The sequence below is a fragment of the Oncorhynchus nerka genome, linkage group LG6 (genome assembly GCF_034236695.1).
Source record: "Oncorhynchus nerka isolate Pitt River linkage group LG6, Oner_Uvic_2.0, whole genome shotgun sequence".
In the NCBI taxonomy this organism is placed as follows: Eukaryota; Metazoa; Chordata; class Actinopteri; order Salmoniformes; family Salmonidae; genus Oncorhynchus; species Oncorhynchus nerka.
This window is the reverse complement of record NC_088401.1, coordinates 68,892,453-68,912,251: the sequence shown is the minus strand read 5'-3', so window position 1 is coordinate 68,912,251 and position 19,799 is coordinate 68,892,453. Positions and strand designations below refer to the sequence as shown.

The 19,799-nt window shown below is 43.5% G+C and overlaps 1 protein-coding gene across 1 annotated transcript in view; it reads left to right on the top strand.

The window, feature by feature from the left end:
* LOC115130886 (phospholipid-transporting ATPase IA) overlaps nucleotides 1-19,799 on the top strand; it is a 197,428-nt gene that overhangs the window by 83,579 nt on the left and 94,050 nt on the right. Inside the window, exons 5-14 of the mRNA XM_065019824.1 lie at nucleotides 1,491-1,536; nucleotides 5,963-6,003; nucleotides 9,058-9,131; nucleotides 10,612-10,681; nucleotides 10,962-11,089; nucleotides 11,491-11,602; nucleotides 11,754-11,919; nucleotides 15,055-15,182; nucleotides 15,448-15,525; nucleotides 15,839-15,927. Coding sequence (XP_064875896.1) covers nucleotides 1,491-1,536; nucleotides 5,963-6,003; nucleotides 9,058-9,131; nucleotides 10,612-10,681; nucleotides 10,962-11,089; nucleotides 11,491-11,602; nucleotides 11,754-11,919; nucleotides 15,055-15,182; nucleotides 15,448-15,525; nucleotides 15,839-15,927 — 932 coding nt within the window. The remainder of the gene's footprint in view (nucleotides 1-1,490; nucleotides 1,537-5,962; nucleotides 6,004-9,057; nucleotides 9,132-10,611; nucleotides 10,682-10,961; nucleotides 11,090-11,490; nucleotides 11,603-11,753; nucleotides 11,920-15,054; nucleotides 15,183-15,447; nucleotides 15,526-15,838; nucleotides 15,928-19,799) is intronic.

Genomic DNA, 19,799 nt, shown 5'->3' with positions numbered 1-19,799 from the left:
CTGGCCTGTCTCCTGGTAGCGCCTCCATGCTCTGGACACTACGCTGACAGACAGCAAACCTTCTTGCCACAGCTCGCATTGATGTTCCATCCTGGATGAGCTGCACTACCTGAGCCACTTGTGTGGGTTGTAGACTCCGTCTCATGCTACCACTAAGAGTGAAAGCACCGCCAGCATTCAAAAGTGACCAAAACATCAGCCAGGAAGCATAGGAACTGAGAAGTGGTCTGTGGTCACCACCAGCTGAACCACTCCTTTATTGGGGGTGTCTTGCTAATTGCCTATAATTTCCACCTGTTGTCTATTCCATTTGCACAACAGCATGTGAAATTGATTGTCAATCAGTGTTGCTTCCTAAGTGGACAGTTTTGATTTCACAGAAGTGTGATTGACTTGGAGTTACATTGTGTTGTTTAAGTGTTCCCTTTATTATTTTGAGCAGTGTAGATGGCATCATGAGGAAAAATAGTGGATATATTGAAGCAACATCTCAAGACATCAGTCAGGAAGTTAAAGCTTGGTCGCAATTGGTCTTCCAAATGCACAATGACCCCAAGTATACTTCCAAAGTTGTGGCAAAATGGCTTAAGGACAGCAAAGTCAAGGTATTGGAGTGGCATTGCCCTGACCTCAATCCTATAGAAAAGTTGTAGGCAGAACTGAAAAAGCGTGTGCGAGCAAGTAGGCCTACAAACCTGACTCAGTTACACCAGCTCTGTCAGGAGGAATGGGCCAAAATTCACCCAATGTATTGTGGGAAGCTTGTGGAAGGATACCTGGAACATTTGACCCAAGTTAAACAATTTAAATGCAATGCTGCCAAATACTAATTGTGTGTATGTAAACTTCTGACCCACTGGGAATGTGATGAAAGAAATAAATGAGCATAAATAAATCATTTTCTCTACTATTATTCTAACATTTCACATTCTTAAAATAGTGGTGATCCTAATTGACCTGAAACAGGGAATTTTTACCTGGATTAAATGTCAGGAATTGTGAAAAACTGAGTTTAAATGTACATGGCTAAGGTGTATGTAAACTTCCGACTTCAACTGTAATTATTGGACTATAAATTGTGCCTCCCTGTGTTTTACTTACTGCAAAATTTGTATTGTATTTACTCAGCCATTTTTTTTGTTCATATTCTTATCTTTTATTTCTTATTGTTGCATTGTCCAGAAGGAGCCTGTGAGTAAGCATTTAGTTGGAAGGTGTATACCATGTGTGTCCCGTACGTACGACTAATACAACTTCAGACTTTATGGGGCATCAGACTCCGGGTTGTTTCCCTATTAGAGTTAGATTATAGGAATATGTTGTAATCCGCCACAATATATAGTTTCAGTCCAAAATGGCACCCTATTCCCCATGTAGTCCACCACTTCTTCAATGCAGTCATCATTCCCTTGACTGTATTGCTAGTGCATTGTCTCAATGGCTTAACTTTCCATCTTGACTAAACAGGTTTCTTTTGTCTTCTTTTGCAGAAACGTCACAACGCCGACAGTGTTGTCAACAAGAAGGAATGTCAAGGTACTGCCCAATTCTTTCTGTCTTCTTTGTTGTAATCCTAGATTGATTGATGTTTTATTGCCCTTCAAGTGGTAATTCTTTTCATAGCTCACTAAGGTCACAAGTTGCATATATATATATATATATATACACACACTACCTTTCAAAAGTTTGGGGTCACTTAGAAATGTCCTTGTTTTCATGAAAACATACATGAAATGAGTTTTAAAATGAATAGGAAATATAGTCAAGATGTTGACAAGGTTATAAGTAATGATTTTTAATTGAAATAATAATTGTGTCCTTCAAACTTTGCTTTTGTCAAAGAGTCCTCCATTTGCAGAAATTACAGCCGTGCGGACCTTTGGCATTCTAGTTGTTAATTTGTTGAGTTAATCTGAAGAGATTTCACCCCATGCTTCCTGAAGCACCTCCCATAAATCAGATTGGCTTGAGATCAATGGGGTTGAGATCCGATGACTGTGCTGGCCACTCCATTATAGACAGAACACCAGCTGACTGAGTCTTCCCTAAATAGTTCTTGCATAGTTTCAAATCAAATCAAAGTTTATTTGTCACATGTGCCGAATACAGTGAAATGTTTACTTACAGGCTCTAACCAATAGTGCAAAAAAGGTGTTAGGTGAACAATGGGTAAGTAATGAAATAAAAAGACAGGCTATATACAGTAGCGAGGCTATAAAAGTAGCGAGGCTACATACAGACATTGGTTAGTCAGGCTGATTGAGGTAGTATGTACATGTAGATATGGTTAAAGTGACTATGCATATATCATGAACAGAGAGTGGCAGTAGCGTAAAAGAGGGAATGGTGGGTGGCGGGACACAATGCAGATAGCCCGGTTAGCCAATGTGCGGGAGCACTGGTTGGTCGGCCCAATTGAGGTAGTATAGTTAAAGTGATTATGCATATATGACAAACAGAGAGTAGCATCAGCATAAAATAGGGGTTGGGAGGGGGGGCACACAATGCAAATAGTCCGGGTAGCCATTTGATTAACTGTTCAGGAGTCTTGTGGCTTGGGGGTAAAAACTGTTGAGAACCATTTTTGTCCTAGACTTGGCACTCTGGTACCGCTTGCACACGGTAGTAGAGAGAACAGTCTATGGCTGGGGTCTTTGACCATTTTTAGGGCCTTCCTCTGACACCGCCTGGTGTAGAGGACCTGGATGGCAGGCAGCTTAACCCCAGTGATGTTCTGGGCCATACGCACTACCCTCTGTAGTGCCTTGCGGTCAGAGGCTGAGCAATTGCCGTACCAGGCAGTGATGCAACCAGGATGCTCTCAATGTTGCAGTTGTAGAACCTTTTGAGCATCTCAGGACCCATGCCAAGTCTTTTTAGTTTCCTGAGGGGGAATAGGCTTTGTCGTGCCCTTTTCACGACTGTCTTGGTGTGTTTGGACCATTCTAGTTTGTTGTCGATGTGGACACCAAGGAACTTGAAGCTCTCAACCTGCTCCACTACAGCCTGTCGATGAGAATGGGGGCGTGCTCGGTCCTCCCTTTTCCTGTAGTCTACAATCATCTCATTTGGCGCTGTGCTTTGGGCCATTGTTCTGTTGTAGGAGGAAATTGGCTTCAATTAAGCGCCCTCCACAGGGTATGGCCTGGGGTTGCAAAATGGAGTGATAGCCTTCCTTCTTCAAGATCCTTTTTTACCCTGTACAAATCTCCCACTTTACCACCACCAATGCACCCCCAGGCCATCACATTTCCTCCACCATGCTTGACAGATGGCGTCAATCACTCCGCTAGCATCTTAATTTTTTCTGCGTCTCAGAAATGTTGTTCTTTGTGATCCGAACCCCTCAAACTTAGATTTGTCTGTCCGTAGCTATTTTTTCCAATCTTTCTCTTTCCAGTGTCTGTGTTCTTTTGCCCGGCTTAATATTTGAATTTTATTGGCCAGTCTGAGATGACTTTTTCTTTGCAACTCTGCCTAGACGGCCAGCATCCCTGAGTCGCCTCTCCACTGTTGACGTTGAGACTGGTGTTTTGCAGGTACTATTTATTGAAGCTGCCAGTTGTGGACTTGTGAGGCGTCTGTTTCTCAAACTAGACACTCTAATGTACTTGTCCTCTTGTTCACCGGGGCCTCCCACTCTTTCTATTCTGTATAGAGCCAGTTTGTGCTGTTCTGGGAAGGAACAGCGTTGTACCAGATCTCCAGTTTCTTGGCAATTTCTCGCATGGAATAGCCTTCATTTCTCAGAACAAGAATAGACTGACAAGTTTCAGAAGAAAGTTATTTGTTCCTGGCCATTTTGAGCCTGTAATCGAACCCACAAACGCTGATGCTCTAGATACTCAACTAGTCTAAAGAAGGCAAGTTCTATTGCTTCTTTAATCAGTATAACAGTTTTCAGCTGTGCTAACATACAGTGGGGCAAAAAAAGTATTTAGTCAGCCACCAATTGTGCAAGTTCTCCCACTTAAAAAGAGGAGAGAGGCCTGTAATTTTCATCATAGGTACACTTCAACTATGACAGACAAAATGAGAAAACAAAATCCAGAAAATCACATTGTAGGATTTTTAATACATTTATTTGCAAATTGTAGTGGAAAATAAGTATTTGGTCACCTACAAACAAGCAAGATTTCTGGCTCTCAAGACCTGTAAATTCTTCTTTAAGGCTCCTCTGTCCTCCACTCGTTACCTGTATTAATGGCACCTGTTTGAACTTGTTATCAGTATAAAAGACACCTGTCCACAACCTCAAACAGTCACACTCCAAACTCCACTATGGCCAAGACTAAAGAGCTGTCAAAGGACACCAGAAACAACATTTTAGACCTGCACCAGGCTGGGAAGACTGAATCTGCAATAGGTAAGCAGTTTGGTTTGAAGAAATCAACTGTGGGAGCAATTATTAGGAAATGGAAGACATACAAGACCACTGATAATCTCCCTCGATCTGGGGCTCCACGCAAGATCTCACCCCGTGGGGTCAAAATGATCACAAGAACGGTGAGCAAAAAATCCCAGACCCACACGGGGGGACCTAGTGAATGACCTGCAGAGAGCTGGGACCAAAGTAACAAAGCCTACCATCAGTAACACACTACGCCGCCAGGGACTGAAATCCTGCAGTGTCAAGACATGTCCCCCTGCTAAAGCCAGTACATGTCCAGGCCCGTCTGAAGTTTGCTAGAGAGCATTCGGATGATCCAGAAGAAGATTGGGAGAATGTCATATGGTCAGATGAAACAAAAATATAACTTTATGGTAAAAACTCAACTCGTCGTGTTTGGAGGACAAAGAATGCGGAGTTTCATCCAAAGAACACCATACCTACTGTGAAGCATGGGGGTGGAAACATCATGCTTTGGGGCTGTTTTTCTGCAAAGGGACCAGGACGACGGATCCGTGTAAAGGAAAGAATGAATGGGGCCATGTATCGTGAGATTTTGAGTGAAAACCTCCTATCAGCAAGGGCATTGAAGATGAAACGTGGCTGGGTCTTTCAGCATGACAATGATCCCAAACACACCGCCCGGGCAACGAAGGAGTGGCTTCGTAAGAAGCATTTCAAGGTCCTGGAGTGGCCTAGCCAGTCTCCAGATCTCAACCCCATAGAAAATCTTTGGAGGGAGTTGAAAGTCCGTGTTACCCAGCAACAGCCCCAAAACATCACTGCTGTAGAGGAGATCTGCATGGAGGAATGGGCCAATATACCAGCAACAGTATGTGAAATCCTTGTGAAGACTTACAGAAAATGTTTGTCATTGCTAACAAAGGGTATATAACAAAGTATTGAGAAACTTTTGTTATTGACCAAATACTTATTTTCCACCATAATTTGCAAATAAATTCATAAAAAATCCTACAATGTGATTTTTCTGGATTTTTTTTCCCCCTTCATTTTGTCTGTCATAGATGAAGTGTACCTATGATGAAAATTACAAGCCTCATCTTTTTAAGTCGGATAACTTTTGGTGGCTGACTAAATACTTTTTTGCCCCACTGTAATTGCAAAATGGTTTTCTAATAATCAATTAGCCTTTTTAAAATGGTTAACTTGGATTAGCTAACACAACGTGCCATTGGAACACAGGAGTGATTGTTGCTGATAATGGGCCTATGTAGATATTACATTAAATAATCAGCCGTTTCCAGCTCAAAAGTCATTTACAACATTAACAATGTCTTCACTGTATTTCTGATCAATTTTGTGTTATTTTAATGGACCAAAAATGGGCTTTTCTTTCAAAATCAAGGACATTTCTAAATGAACCCAAACTTTTAAACGTGTGTGTGAGTACATTGTGTATTTCTTTGTTGTCGAAAGACGAGACATAATATATGGCTCGGTATGCATTGTGTAACACTGTGCCTTTCAAGTAGGCTAAACAAAGCATGGTGGTGGTGATTTATCTTGCGTGTCACAACACTTCTCTTACCTTTTTGTCTCTGCTCTTTAAAGTGCTGAGGAATGGTGCCTGGGAGATCGTGCACTGGGCCAAGGTACATTACCAGACTACTTCCTTTTAACTTAAATGGAAAGTTCTGTATTTTGCAATTCCGTGTTAGATTGTTCCGCACTCTGAAAGTAGTCTATGCACCAGGAGAGACAGTAGGCTCTGAAAGTAGTCTATGCACCAGGAGAGACAGTAGGGTAATCCATGGATCGGTTTTATTTGAACCACCACCACTTCTGCTAACTTTAGCCACAGGTAGTTGATTATCAAAGGGAGTGATGGCGGCAACCATGCAAATAAGTAAAGTAATGGACAAATAACCTTTTTAAGGATGCTGGGATCATCTAACATTAATTTGTAAAATATTTAACTTCTCCTTTAACCAACAGCATCAGGCAGGGGTGTGATATTATTCTAGGAGAGATATTCATAGACAGCTACTGACATCCCACAAGAACTGGAACAAAGAACAGATGTTGATGAGGATGTGTCCACAATAGTCTCTTCCTATCCAATCTTTCTATATTAAGTACACACACACACACCAACACCTCCTGTTTGCCATCCGGCCCCTTTCGTCAGCCTGGCCTGGTCAGTAACTAATCCACTGCTTCCATGTGGACCGACAGCGATAAGAAGAGAAGGAATGCTATGCCCGAGAACATAACAGACATGGAGAGAGAGAGCAGCTTTTAGTCCAGTGATCACCCCAGTTAATTACCGTTTCAGAAATGGTCCACCCACAACAATCAGGTGAAAAGGAAAAAAGGTAAGGATATGTGATATTAATAGCCTGGCCGTTAAATAGAAGGCACACGCAACTGGTTTCTCCTTACTATAGCTCTGCTGGGGGGGGCGAGAGGAGAAGACATTAAGAAAAGATTCACCATTGCCTCTGGTTCTGGAGAATGCATGGTTTTAGTGGCCCGGTAAATATGTTGTCATTTCAAACCGGTAGAGGTTTGTTTTTTACCATTACTGTGAGAAATTTCCTCTGAAATTGGGGAAGCAAAACACTTAATGATGAACCCCAGAGGATACAGAACGAGGTGAATTACTGATCTCGATATTATATTAATGCTTATGGGAAGATCTCATTTTGATATTTTGGGCAGAAACAAGGATTTTGCTGGGGTATGAAATACAGATGCACACCTTTTGCCCTGGAGCGTTTATTGTTCCTCACAGGGAAAAAACGATGTAATCTACTTGAAGTGGCAGTGGAACACAAGATATTTAGGGTCGTTTCATTAGGGCACGCTAACACTGTAACAGAAAATGAAAACAAGTCTAGGTTGTCCCTTCCTGTTTCATGACGCATTCTTCCGTTTAGGCGCCTAATAAACACGACGCAGGTTTTCTGCCTGGTTGACCAACCCTGGAAAGACGACTGGCTAATTTTCCCCCCCGTTTTATAATTTTTATTATTTCACTACGATTGTTTACTTCTCATTTTTCACATGATGATCATTTCCATGACTTCCCAGGCAGTGGTCTGTATCCGGTGTGTTTCTTCCAGGCAGTGGGCTCTATCCATCAGTAACCAGTGTGTTTCTTCCAGGCAGTGGGCTCGATCCATCAGTAACCAGTGTGTTTCTTCCAGGCAGTGGGCTCAATCCATCAGTAACCAGTGTGTTTCTTCCAGGCAGTGGGCTCTATCCATCAGTAACCAGTGTGTATCTTCCAGGCAGGGGGCTCTATCCATCAGTAACCGGTGTGTTTCTTCCAGGCAGTGGACTCAATCCATCAGTAACCGGTGTGTCTCTTCCAGGCAGTGGGCTCTATCCATCAGTAACCGGTGTGTTCTTCCAGGCAGTGGGCTCTATCCATCAGTAACCGGTGTGTCTCTTCCAGGCAGTGGACTCTATCCATCAGTAACCGGTGTGTTTCTTCCAGGCAGTGGGCTCTATCCATCAGTAACCGGTGTGTTTCTTCTAGGCAGTGGGCTCTATCCATCAGTAACCAGTGTGTTTCTTCCAGGCAGTGGTGGGAGATATAATTCGAGTAGGATGCTCAGATTATGTACCTGCGGACTCTATCCTCCTGTCATCCAGGTAGAAGTCTGTGGGTTTACCTACCTGTTCCTGCGGACATCTCCTCCTCTGTTCTCTCTCTCCCTCCCTCCCTCTCTCTGTCAGCTCACACAAGGAAGTGGTGATTGATTCCAAATAAGAGCAGACATTTTAAGTGCCTCGATTAAAAACATTGGCCTACGATCAAAGCAGGTTAAGTGCCTGCTACATTTTCAATGTTGTGAAGATCCAGATCTACTGCTATTGAAAAGAGTTTTAAAGACTGAGAAACAGTATTGCATTGTGGGAATCATCACTTCCATCTAACATGTCTTCACGTCCTTTCCTCCTTCACCTTTTCAAACTTCATTTGGACCAGGTCTTACTTTGGGCCCTGCCTCGGTTTACTGTCTGATTATGTCCTTTCTGACCTATTACCCATACTTTGAAAAAGCTGAAGCAACGCAACAGACCTACACGCTGTACTGTATCCAGATGGCACAGGCCTACACGCCGTACTGAATCCAGATGGCACAGGCCTACACGCCGTACTGAATCCAGATGGCACAGGCCTACACGCCATACTGAATCCAGATGGCACGGTCCTACACGCTGTACTGAATCCAGATGGCACAGGCCTACACGCTGTACTGAATCCAGATGGCACAGGCCTACATGCTGTACTGAATCCAGATGGCACACTGTTTTGTCTGTTTGCACAGCAGCGATTTATTTGCACGTTATCCAGACCTCATCTAAAATCTCATTAAATTGTAATTTCTTTCGCCCTATGATTTATATTGAGTAAATTTGGTTATTGTATTTGTATAGTACTGTATATGACGATCCTAAATGACTTGATATAGTCCAAATGGCATTTGAAACCAGTTTATACCAAACCCTCTAGACGTGCAAGGGTTACACTGTCCTTATTATTCCATCAAATTAAACCATTCTCTTTCCCCTCCCTTGTTTTGGTGTTTGTTTGTACTCTACCTCTCACCCTCCTCCCCTTCTCTCCCTAATGTCCTTCTCCTGGATGCCCCTGCTCTCGCTGGCCCCTCCTGGTGCGTGCTGGGTACTATCAGGTGGGCGTTGGGGAGGTAGTGAAAGCGGCCAATGGGGATCACCTCCCGGCCGACCTTGTCATTCTGTCTTCCAGGTCAGGAACCGAACCACACTGCCGAGCATGAGGGTGGGAGTGTGGCGGTGGGAGCATGGGAAGAGGGGCATAGCATACAAGTCAACTACAACTCAGGACATTTTGTCTTGCACTGCCAACATTAATGATAAATATTGGATTTAACATTCTAAGGCAGGAAGGTAAAGCTCTGGTTATGTTGATAAAGCCAGAGATTAAGGTGAATAGGTCAGTGAACACATTGTTCCCATCTAGGCACAGTCAGATGCCTTAACAAGAAATGTTTTTATGGCTTGAAAATATAGCGAGACGATACATAAATTATTGAATTGCTCTTTAAGATCTGTAACTAAACTGTTAAGCAAACATGGAAAGTGTTTCAGTTCGTTTTCTTAGTGTAGCACCACAGAAAAGCATGCTTTAGTTTGAGACAAGACCATAAGTTTGTGTGTGAACTGTGAATGGGTTTCCATGTTCCTAACTGTGCATGGCGAAAAAATCAGCCCTAAAACGTTGCATGCTGGGACCATAGAAATAGTGACATTTCTATGACTGACATGACAACATTTTAATTAATCTTTGTTTATATTTTTATTTAACTAGACAAGTCAGTTAAGAACAAATTCTTATTTACAATGACGTCCTACCCCGGCCATACCCTAACCCGGACTACGCTGTGATACAGCCTGGAATTGAACCAGGCATAATAGCATATTGTAACATGCTTACAACAATGTATCTACAATAATCAAGTAGATATTTGGAATATTTGATTAATACTAAATATTCATGAATACTCCAACAGTGTTGCTGATGCACTGGTCCCATCTTGTCAACAGGATATTTGAAGCATGACTGACTGGTTTTAGAACATTCCTGCAGAGTAATTGTCTGTCATCAGGAATCCAAAGCCCTTATTGATCAACCAATGACTCAAAACAGCTGAAACTACAACCTCATTGATTGAGATTAGGGTTTGAGTGGGACAAAACCCTTTTGGATTTTCTCCTTCTTCCCCTGTTTTTGGATGGGCCCTTGTCATGCATCTATCACTGTATTAAAATAGTGGCTAACCAGCGACCCCGCCTGGTCCGGTGCGCTCTGTAACTCTGTCCCTGTGTCTGTCAGAGCCCCATTTGTTCTACTGTGGTTCTAGTGCTTGCTCGGCATGCCTGCTTACTTTCTCTGTCTTTGAAAGTTGACTGAGTCAACTTTGTCTTTGTCAAGGACAGCTGCAAACAAAGATGTTAGCCTTGCCTGTGCTGCTTTTCCAGGACTTGGGACTGTCATAAAATGTTTGGCTGTATTAGTTCAAAACAACTTGGTATCAGAAAACCTTGCAGTCTTTGTTTGTTGGAGTCCCACCTCCCTATTTCTATCAAACATCATTATTAAATAGATGAATGAGTGTTTTCATTATTAAAAATAATTAACTTTTATCTTAAGTTCTCCAGGTCCGATGTTCAATTTGATGCTTTTTTGCGTCCCCCTTTTAAACAAGTGAGCCCCAAGGCATGTGCTACATTGAGACGTCAAACTTGGATGGAGAAACAAACCTCAAAATCCGACAGGTGATTATTTCTCTCTCCTACATTTTCGTTTACTCCATCTCCTGGGAAATAGGCAACTTGGAAGTATTGAACTGAAACTCAGCCAGGGATTACTTTTGGTCAGCCTTCCAGGAGTTTCCCCATGTTCTGATATTTTTTCTGATATTTCAGAAACCACATTAACCAATTTTAGCTCAGTCCATTATGAAAGTGAAGTGTTTTCTCAATATCTCCTTTATTGACTTAATTGAAATAGAATTGGTGTGTGTGTGTGTGTGTGTGTGTGTGTGCGCACACAAAGGGACTACAAATCACCTCGGAGATCAAGGACATTGACAGCCTGATGCGTCTCTCTGGGCGCATGGAGTGCGAGAGCCCCAACCGCCATCTCTATGAGTTTGTGGGGAACATCCGTCTGGACGGACACAGGTAGGACACAACACACCTCTCTTCCCTTTTCAACCAGCTAGCAGCTTTTCCAGCACAGTGAATTGTGTGGGTTTGTGGCTAATTTAATGTTTCTATGAAGTGAAGAGAAGATTAGAAGCACCTGCTTAGTGTTAGTTTGTGTTTGTTTGGGGTGCTTTGCCAATCCATAGTAATAAAGAACATGGTGTCAGTCATCTGAAATACAGACTTGCATCTTAATCCTGAGGTAGAACAAAGTCCCTGAACTGGAAGAAGTGAGGACTTCTGTTCCCTCCGTACTCAGTGACAGTATCACTATAGCAGTAAAAGCTCAACGTTGGATTTGAGTTCCATAATTTCACAAGCTCCTCCACACTACGCCTATGCTGGAGACTCATGGACATTTCTGCTTGTGACTCCAGCACCATGCCTCTGGGTCCGGACCAGATTCTGCTGCGAGGTGCCCAGCTGAGGAACACCCAGTGGGTCCATGGCGTCGTGGTCTACACTGGACACGACACCAAGCTCATGCAGGTAAAGCCCTCTGCTGGTCCACATGTACATTTGTCATTTAGAGGACATTCTTATCCAGAGCCACTTAGGTTTGTAAGAAACCCACATATCAGTCATTTTTTGGGGGGTTTTGTATTATAACTTCTATTATGTCTGTTACTTTTTTGTCCAGAATTCCACACGGCCGCCTCTGAAGCTGTCCAATGTGGAGCGCATCACAAACTTCCAGATTCTACTGCTGTTCGGCTGTCTACTGGCCATCTCTCTGGTTTGTTCAATCGGACAGACCATCTGGAAGTACCAGTACGGCAATGCAGCCTGGTACATGGACTTGAACTGTAAGAGCACCAACGCAAGATATAGTCCACATATTGTGTCTGCTTTTTGAGTTATGTTTTGTTGATGTCGCTGTGTCATTGTTTCTTTTACTTTGCCTCTGTTAAAGTATGTATTTGCAACACAAGTCAAATATGTGGCGATGGGGATTGATGGTATTCCCATGTAAACATAACTGATTGTGACATGCATAGACGTGATGTGAATGAAAGGAATGGTTGAATATCAGTGCGCTGCTGTACATTTTGGTTAATTTCTAATGTTCTGTTTTGGTTCTTTGTTTTTCTTTGTTGTTTTTTAACAGCTCCAGGTAACAACCATTTAAAAGCCTTGGCCAATCCGTGAATGACCCTTCCATACTAACACCCTAACTGAAGCTCTGCCTATGCTAAGCCCCCACTATATGGTTGTCGTATTTTGTAAGGGCCCTCTTGCCATGGACAGCACAGGCCAGGGATCCGACGCTAGGTTTACCCTTCCAGCTCTTATGCTCTACTCTTTAGTTCCTTTTAGTGCCTGATCCACACAGTTTCCCCCTTTCTCCTCCATTCGTGTGTGATGCGTTAAACTCTTTGCAAACCTTGGCCTCAGATCCAGACCCCCCTTTTTTTTGTGCCTTTTTTACCACAAATGGACCATGAGTCAAACTTCACTTCTGCTTCACTTTTGTCCTGTGAGAGCAAGAGATAAGATTGCGCTCAGGAAGCTCTTGGTAGGCAGGATTATTCTACGTGTAGCTGAACATAGATGCTGCAGTACAACCCAGAGGTTACCGGTGACATTTTCTAAATGCCTCCCCCCCTCTTTCTCTTCCTTCCTCTGATGCCAGTGATTATTCTTTATAAAGCAAAACAGAGAGAGAAGGAGTGATTCCAAACCTATTTCAGCACAAGAGAGATTTTAACATCCACTCTTGAGACATGTTTTTCAATTAAAGCCGGTGTTAGACTAACTACTATTGAAAGAATAAAAGCGACAGGTAATAGAACCTTACAGCCTCAGTAGTAGAATGAAGGTTAGATCACCTCTGTGGCTACTTGAAAAGTGCTTTAGTATTTTTTTCCCCCATTGTTAAAGATGGCCTTCTTTTCCATTGAGTCTGTGAGCCTCGTTTTGCAAACTGATTAACGTCTCACTACAGCCATTACTCTATATTCAACTAGGCCTGTGTTAGGAGAGGTTGTCAATTTCATGCTTGTTTTATGACCTACTCTCCCCTCAGTCTCAGAAAATTTGATTGGCTCGATCTCCAGGGTTTCACTGCTATTGTTTGTAGCTTTGAAACTCCCACCTAACAGACCCCATCCTATGGGGTGGAGCAGAGAGTGGTGTACAAATGAGGGTGATGTGAGTCATAAAGCAAGCGTCCATCTTGAGACTGACTGTTCCTTTTAGGGAGAGAGGGACTCAGTCCACTGAAGATTTTTCCGACCTGTGTCAAAAGAGAGAGGTGGTGAATTCATCAAATCATATTAACTTTCACTTTAGCATTTACATACTGCTTACCCAAATTACTTGACTGTAATTGCACATTGAGACATGTCAACACAATCTGTAGTCAAATGAATGGACTGGCAGTGCATGCTGGTCAGTGGGGAGAGAAGCTGGATCACCACACACTGTAAGTTCCCCATACAGTATGTCAAAAAGGGCACGTTTATGTTTATGCATACGCGATAAATAATTAACTTGACATTGACGCAGCCTACACTGCTGACATCCAAACTGGCATGGTTCCCAGTCTTTAGATCTTAACAGCCTTTATGCAGATGAAGAGTTGAAAATAACTTCCGGCCATTTGTTATACGTTCACACCACCTGCTACACATACCTTTCGGTTAAATCCCCATCCACTAAAAAGCAGGTTGCTGGTTTTCCCGGATTTTGTCGGTTTCTGCTGAATGCCCACTGCTTAAACAGCTTACCCCGCACTTCAGCCGTTAACTCATCTTTGCGCAGTGTGGGTTTTCGCTGTCCCTTAAAAGTTAGCCGACGGTTGTGGCTGCTCTTTGCTCTACCATAGTAGAAAGTTATAGTAGAGGAGATGGGCTGGTTTTACTTTTGGATACGCATGCTCTGAAATAGAAGCAAATACTGACGCAAAAACACGTATTACCTGAATTTTACTCCAATGTATCACAGCAAAAGTCAGACCTAAGGAGATAGAGGGGTGGATGGTGCATGTCTTGGTTTGTTGTGATTGACTTGCTCATGGCTGCAATTTTAATCTGATCCCAACCTTATTTACCCCTCTGAGAATATACCAGTTCGAACATGTGTAACAAGGTGACCTCACAAACTACACAAATAGTTACTTACAGGCCAATCACACTGCTCAATGTTGATCTCTAAATCCATCCTGCTCTTTTACACTCGTTGTTGGTTGGGACAGGAATGTGCTTTGGACTGAATCCCTCTCCTTTTGTCTTGAGACATCAAACTCGTTTGTCTTCCACCCCACCTCTGGCAAGCCCTCCCTCCTCTCCTCTCTGTGTGCTGTCGTTCCAATAGCAGTAGCTTCCATTTTGAACCCCATCTTTTTTATGATTTCATCTTTAAATCATTCTGTTGTGGGGAAAAGGGCTCCTCTCAACTGCTAATCTAAAGGGAAACGCTTTGGTTGAGGAAAGTTTCTCTTGCGACTCCTGCAAGCTGAGGAAAGGTAATTCACATCACTCATGTTTTTGTGTGAGCCACTACTCTGACAGTGGGGGTTGTATGTCTCCTTTTTGTTTGTTTCATCATGGACCGGGTGAAAGAGAATCCATAATTCCTCACAGTGCGTTGTGGAATTCATTGCCTGGATCATGCTGGATGCCAAGGCTGCTGCTATATGACAAATTATTCTACTCTAGATCAGTCCCATTTCTGTAGCCAGAATTATGGGACCTTAATTGGAGTGAATATCAATTTCAGTGGCGAGAGGATGAGGTGGGGTGGAAGAGATGGGTATTAAATCTCACCTAATGCACAACATTGATACAACGCTGTACAAGGCATACAATGCGTTGTGAAAACGTTGAGCATTAGAACTCTGGGAACTGGGCTTTTTCCCGATGGTGTTGGGTGGGATTCAATGCTGACAAAAATCTGGTCTATTGTTCCTCTCCCCCCGAATCTTGCCGTCCCTCTGACAGATGGTGGTGCCGCAAACTTTGGCCTCAACTTCCTCACCTTCATCATTCTCTTCAACAACCTGATCCCCATCAGTCTGCTGGTGACTCTGGAGGTCATCAAGTTCACACAGGCCTTCTTCATCAACTGGGTGAGAGAAGACACAGGATTTTGAGCCCCGTGGTTATCATTGACTGGGGTTGGGGGTCAATTACATGTATTGTTAATTCAGTCAATTCAGTTTACTTCCTGATTTGAAATGTAATTGACCCCCAACCCTGTTAATGTCTCATATAGCTCTGACCCCAATTCAAGTCTTTCGTGCATGGCACACAGGTCTCTGGCTGTCTAGTCACTTGATGTCAAAGTTTAAATGTTTGAAGTTGTTGTCTCAACATTCTATATGATTATTTCAGGATACAGACATGCTCTATGAGCCCACTAACACCCCAGCCGTGGCTCGCACTTCCAACCTGAATGAAGAACTAGGACAGGTAATGCTGCTTGTTCAACATTATATTTAATTCATGAATTATATCCACCTTCCCCTGCACATAGTAGTTGCAGCAAATACACATTTGTTTCCAACGTTGACAAAAAATGTATTCTAGTCACCCATGAATTGGTGTTTGTTACCATTTGAAGTAAAGTGTTTGTGCAGTCTGATCTTATTCCATTACTGATTTAAACGGAGCGCCACTTGGCTCAACGTTCCTGTTGCTGGTGTGCCGCAGGTCGACACTAAGCAATGATTGGCTGTCTCCGATCGACACTGAGCAGTGATTAGCTGTCTCGCTCTTGTCACAGGTGAAATACATCTTCTCCGACAAGACGGGGACTCTGACCTGCAACGTGATGCAGTTCAAGAAGTGCACCGTCGCCGGCGTGGCCTACGGGTAAGATTTGCCTCCACTCCCCCTCGCTTGTTTACCTCCCTCTATCACTTCTCTCTCCCTCTACCACTCCTCTCTCCTTCCTCCCTCCTCTCTCCCAATCACCTTCATTAAGTGAAGTGTGTACTGTGGTGTACAGCTGTACATCTGGCACTCCTTGTCCTGTCCCCAGCCGCCTCATTAGCAGTTGCATCAGTGCGTTCCACTCTTCGACTCAGACTATAAATAACACGGCGTACTGTTTGCACGCAAAGGCTTTTTTTTTTTGCTACTGTCCCATGGACCCCCCCCACCCCCAGGTACAGTTGTGAGAAGTGTCCGTCTCTTTAAAAAATTTAACATTTTTTTTATTAATGAGTGTGATGATGGTGGGTAGAGCTTCCATGTTGTGGCTTAGCTCTGTATTGGAGCGCTGACCAGGAATTAATGCAGTGCTTATTGTGGTTGTAATAGATGCTAGGGGCCTTTACCCATCAGATCAGCTGTGGTATACTCAACTGCTCACAGCTGTTCAGTAAGGCTGTTCAGAGTATACTACCTCTGGGATAGCCTAGACTGTATAGTTAGTTGAGTCTTCAAAAACTCATGTAATGTTGTAACAGAGCGCTTTAATCTCAGCCCGTGTTTTTATTTGATGGTCTTACACTGAGGGAGGGGGTTGTCCTGTTAGTTCCTAATGCATTTATTCTGTGAATATGCTATCAGTTCCTTTCTGCAATTTGAAAATGACACATTGCTTAATGTGATACAGGCAGCTAAGAAGCTCCCAGGGAACTGTGTGTGCATCCCAAATGGCACCCTATTCCATTTAAGGCACTAACGTTGACCAGAGTCTTATGGGCCTTGGTCCAAAGTAGTGCACTATAAAGGGAATAGGGTGCAGACTGTGAATATCTCAGTAGAGCGTGACAATACATGATTAATTCAATTAAAAACATGCTTGAGGAAGTGCAGGGTTGGGGGACAAGAATGCCTGTTTCATCTCCAGTGCCGCTGGTGAAGCTGTCCGACCTGCGAGCTAGAGAAGGACAAGTAGTTGCCACGCCTTCCTTTCCAGCCAAGGTTCACGTTGCCGCGCCTTCCTTTCCAGCCAAGGTTCACGTTGCCGCGCCTTCCTTTCCAGCCAAGGTTCACGTTGCCGCGCCTTCCTTTCCAGCCAAGGTTCACGTTGCCGCGCCTTCCTTTCCAGCCAAGGTTCGCGTTGCCGCGCCTTCCTTTCCAGCCAAGGTTCGCGTTGCCGCGCCTTCCTTTCCAGCCAAGGTTCGCGTTGCCGCGCCTTCCTTTCCAGCCAAGGTTCGCGTTGCCGCGCCTTCCTTTCCAGCCAAGGTTCGCGTTGCCGCGCCTTCCTTTCCAGCCAAGGTTCGCGTTGCCGCGCCTTCCTTTCCAGCCAAGGTTCGCGTTGCCGCGCCTTCCTTTCCAGCCAAGGTTCAGGTGCAAGGAGGGGAATAAGCAAAGAACCATTAGATTTGTTTGGAGTGTTCAAGAATATCACTTTCTCCTTCTTTTCAAAGCTAGAGAAGCATGCCATAAACACATTGACAGCCGGTTTCTGACATGTATCCACAAATCGAGTGGGGGAAATTGATACGTTAGAATGTGATCAAAGCATAGCGTGCTGTACTGTGTAACCATCCCTGCTGTAATCTACCCATTTAACCACATGTCAGTCATAATCACATTTAAATTCTCTTACGGTTTCCTTTAACCATTGATTTTCTGGGGACCATCATGGAGAAAGGGGCTCTACTACAGTGACACAAGGTCTTTGCCTAGTCCTGGATCTTCTCGGGCTGTCTTGCCAACTCCTATGGTCATTTGTCATGACCATACAAACATATAGGATCAGGTTTAGGAAGCTGTCTGCCATTGTAGGCCTATAGCTGGAAAGTCGGAAGTTTACATACACTTAGGTTGGAGTCATTAAAACTTGTTTTTCAACCACTCCACAAATTTCTTGTTAATAAACTATAGTTTTGTCAAGTCGGTTATGACATCTACTTTGTGCATGACACAAGTAATTTTTCCAACAATTGTTTACAGACAGATTATTTCACTTATAATTCACTGTATAACAATTCCAGTGGGTCAGAAGTTTACATCCACTAAGTTGACTGTGCCTTTAAACAACTTGGAAAATTCCAGAAAATGATGTCATGGCTTTTGAAGCTTCTGATAGACTAATTGACATTTGAGTCTATTGGAGGTGTACCTGTGGATGTATTTCAAGGCCTACCTTCAAACTCAGGGCCTCTTTGCTTGACATCATGGGAAAATCAAAAGAAATCAGACAAGACCTGAGAAAAGAAATTGTAGACCTCCACAAGTCTGGTTCATCCTTGGGAGCAATTTCAAATGCCTGAAGGTACCACGTTCATCTGTACAAATAATAGTATGCAAGTATAAACACCATGGGACCACGCAGCCGTCATATCGCTCAGGAAGGAGACGCATTTTGTCTCCTAGAGATGAACGTACTTTGGTGCGAAAAGTGCAAATCAATCCCAGAATAGCAGCAAAGGACCTTGTGAAGATGCTCGAGGAAACTGATACAAAAGTATCTATATCCACATTAAAACGAGTCCTATATTGACATAACCTGAAAGGCCGCTCAGCAAGGAAGCAGCCACTGCTCGAGAACCGCCATAAAAAAAGCCAGACTAAGGTTTGCAACCGCACATGGGGACAAAGATCATACTTTTTTGAGAAATGTCCTCTGGTCTGATGAAACAACAATAGAACAGTTGGGCCATAGTGACCATTGTTATGTTTGGAGGAAAAAGGGTGATGCTTGCAAGACGAAGAACACCATCCCAACCTTGAAGCACGGGAGTGGCAGCATCATGTTGTGGGGGTGCTTTGCTGCAGGAGGGACTTGTGCACTTCATGAAATAGATGGCATCATGAGGATGGAAAATTATGTGGATATATTGAAGCAACATCTCAAGACATCAGTCAGGAAGTTAAAGCTTGGTCGTAAATGGCTCTTCCAAATAGACCATGATTCCAAGCATATTTCCAAAGTTGTGGAAAAATGGCTTAAGGACAACAATGCCAAGTTATTGGCGTGGCCATCACAAAGCCCTGACCTCAATCCTATAGAAAATTTGTGGGCAGAACTGAAAGTGTGTGTGAGCAAGGAGGCCTACAAACCTGACTCAGTTACACCAGCTCTGTCAGGAGGAATGGGCCAAAATTCACCCAATTTATTGTTTGCAGCTTGTGGAAGGGTACCCAAAATGTTTGACCCAATTTAAACAATTTAAAGGCAATGCTACCAAATACTAATTGAGTGTATGTAAACTTCTGACCCACTGTGAATGTGATGAAAGAAATAAAAGCTGAAATAAATCATTCTCTCTACTATTATTCTTACATTTCACATTCTTAAAATAAAGTGGTGATCCTAACTGTCCTAAGACGGAATTCTTACTAGGATTAAATGTCAGGAATGGTGAAAAACTGAGTTTAAATGTATTTGGCTAAGGTGTATGTAAACTTCTGACTTCAACTGTGTGTCTTGCCATCAATCAGTATCCAGATAGATATTTGCCTTTCAGTCTCTCAAAAACCAGGGTGCAATTGAAATGGGCTCCTAACCCTAGCCCCCCATAAACTACTGCAGCATAAATACTGGAGGCTGAGACAGGAGGGGTCAGGAGACACTGTGGCCCCATCCGATGATGCCCCCGGACAGGGTCAAACAGGCAGGATATAACCCCACCCACTTTGCCAAAGCACAGCCCCCACACCACAAGAGCGATATCTTCAACCACCAACTTACCATCCTGAGACGAGGCCGAGTATAGCCCACAAAGAACTCCGCCACGGCACAACCCAAGGGGGGACGCCAACCCACATCCACTCCACCACGTCGT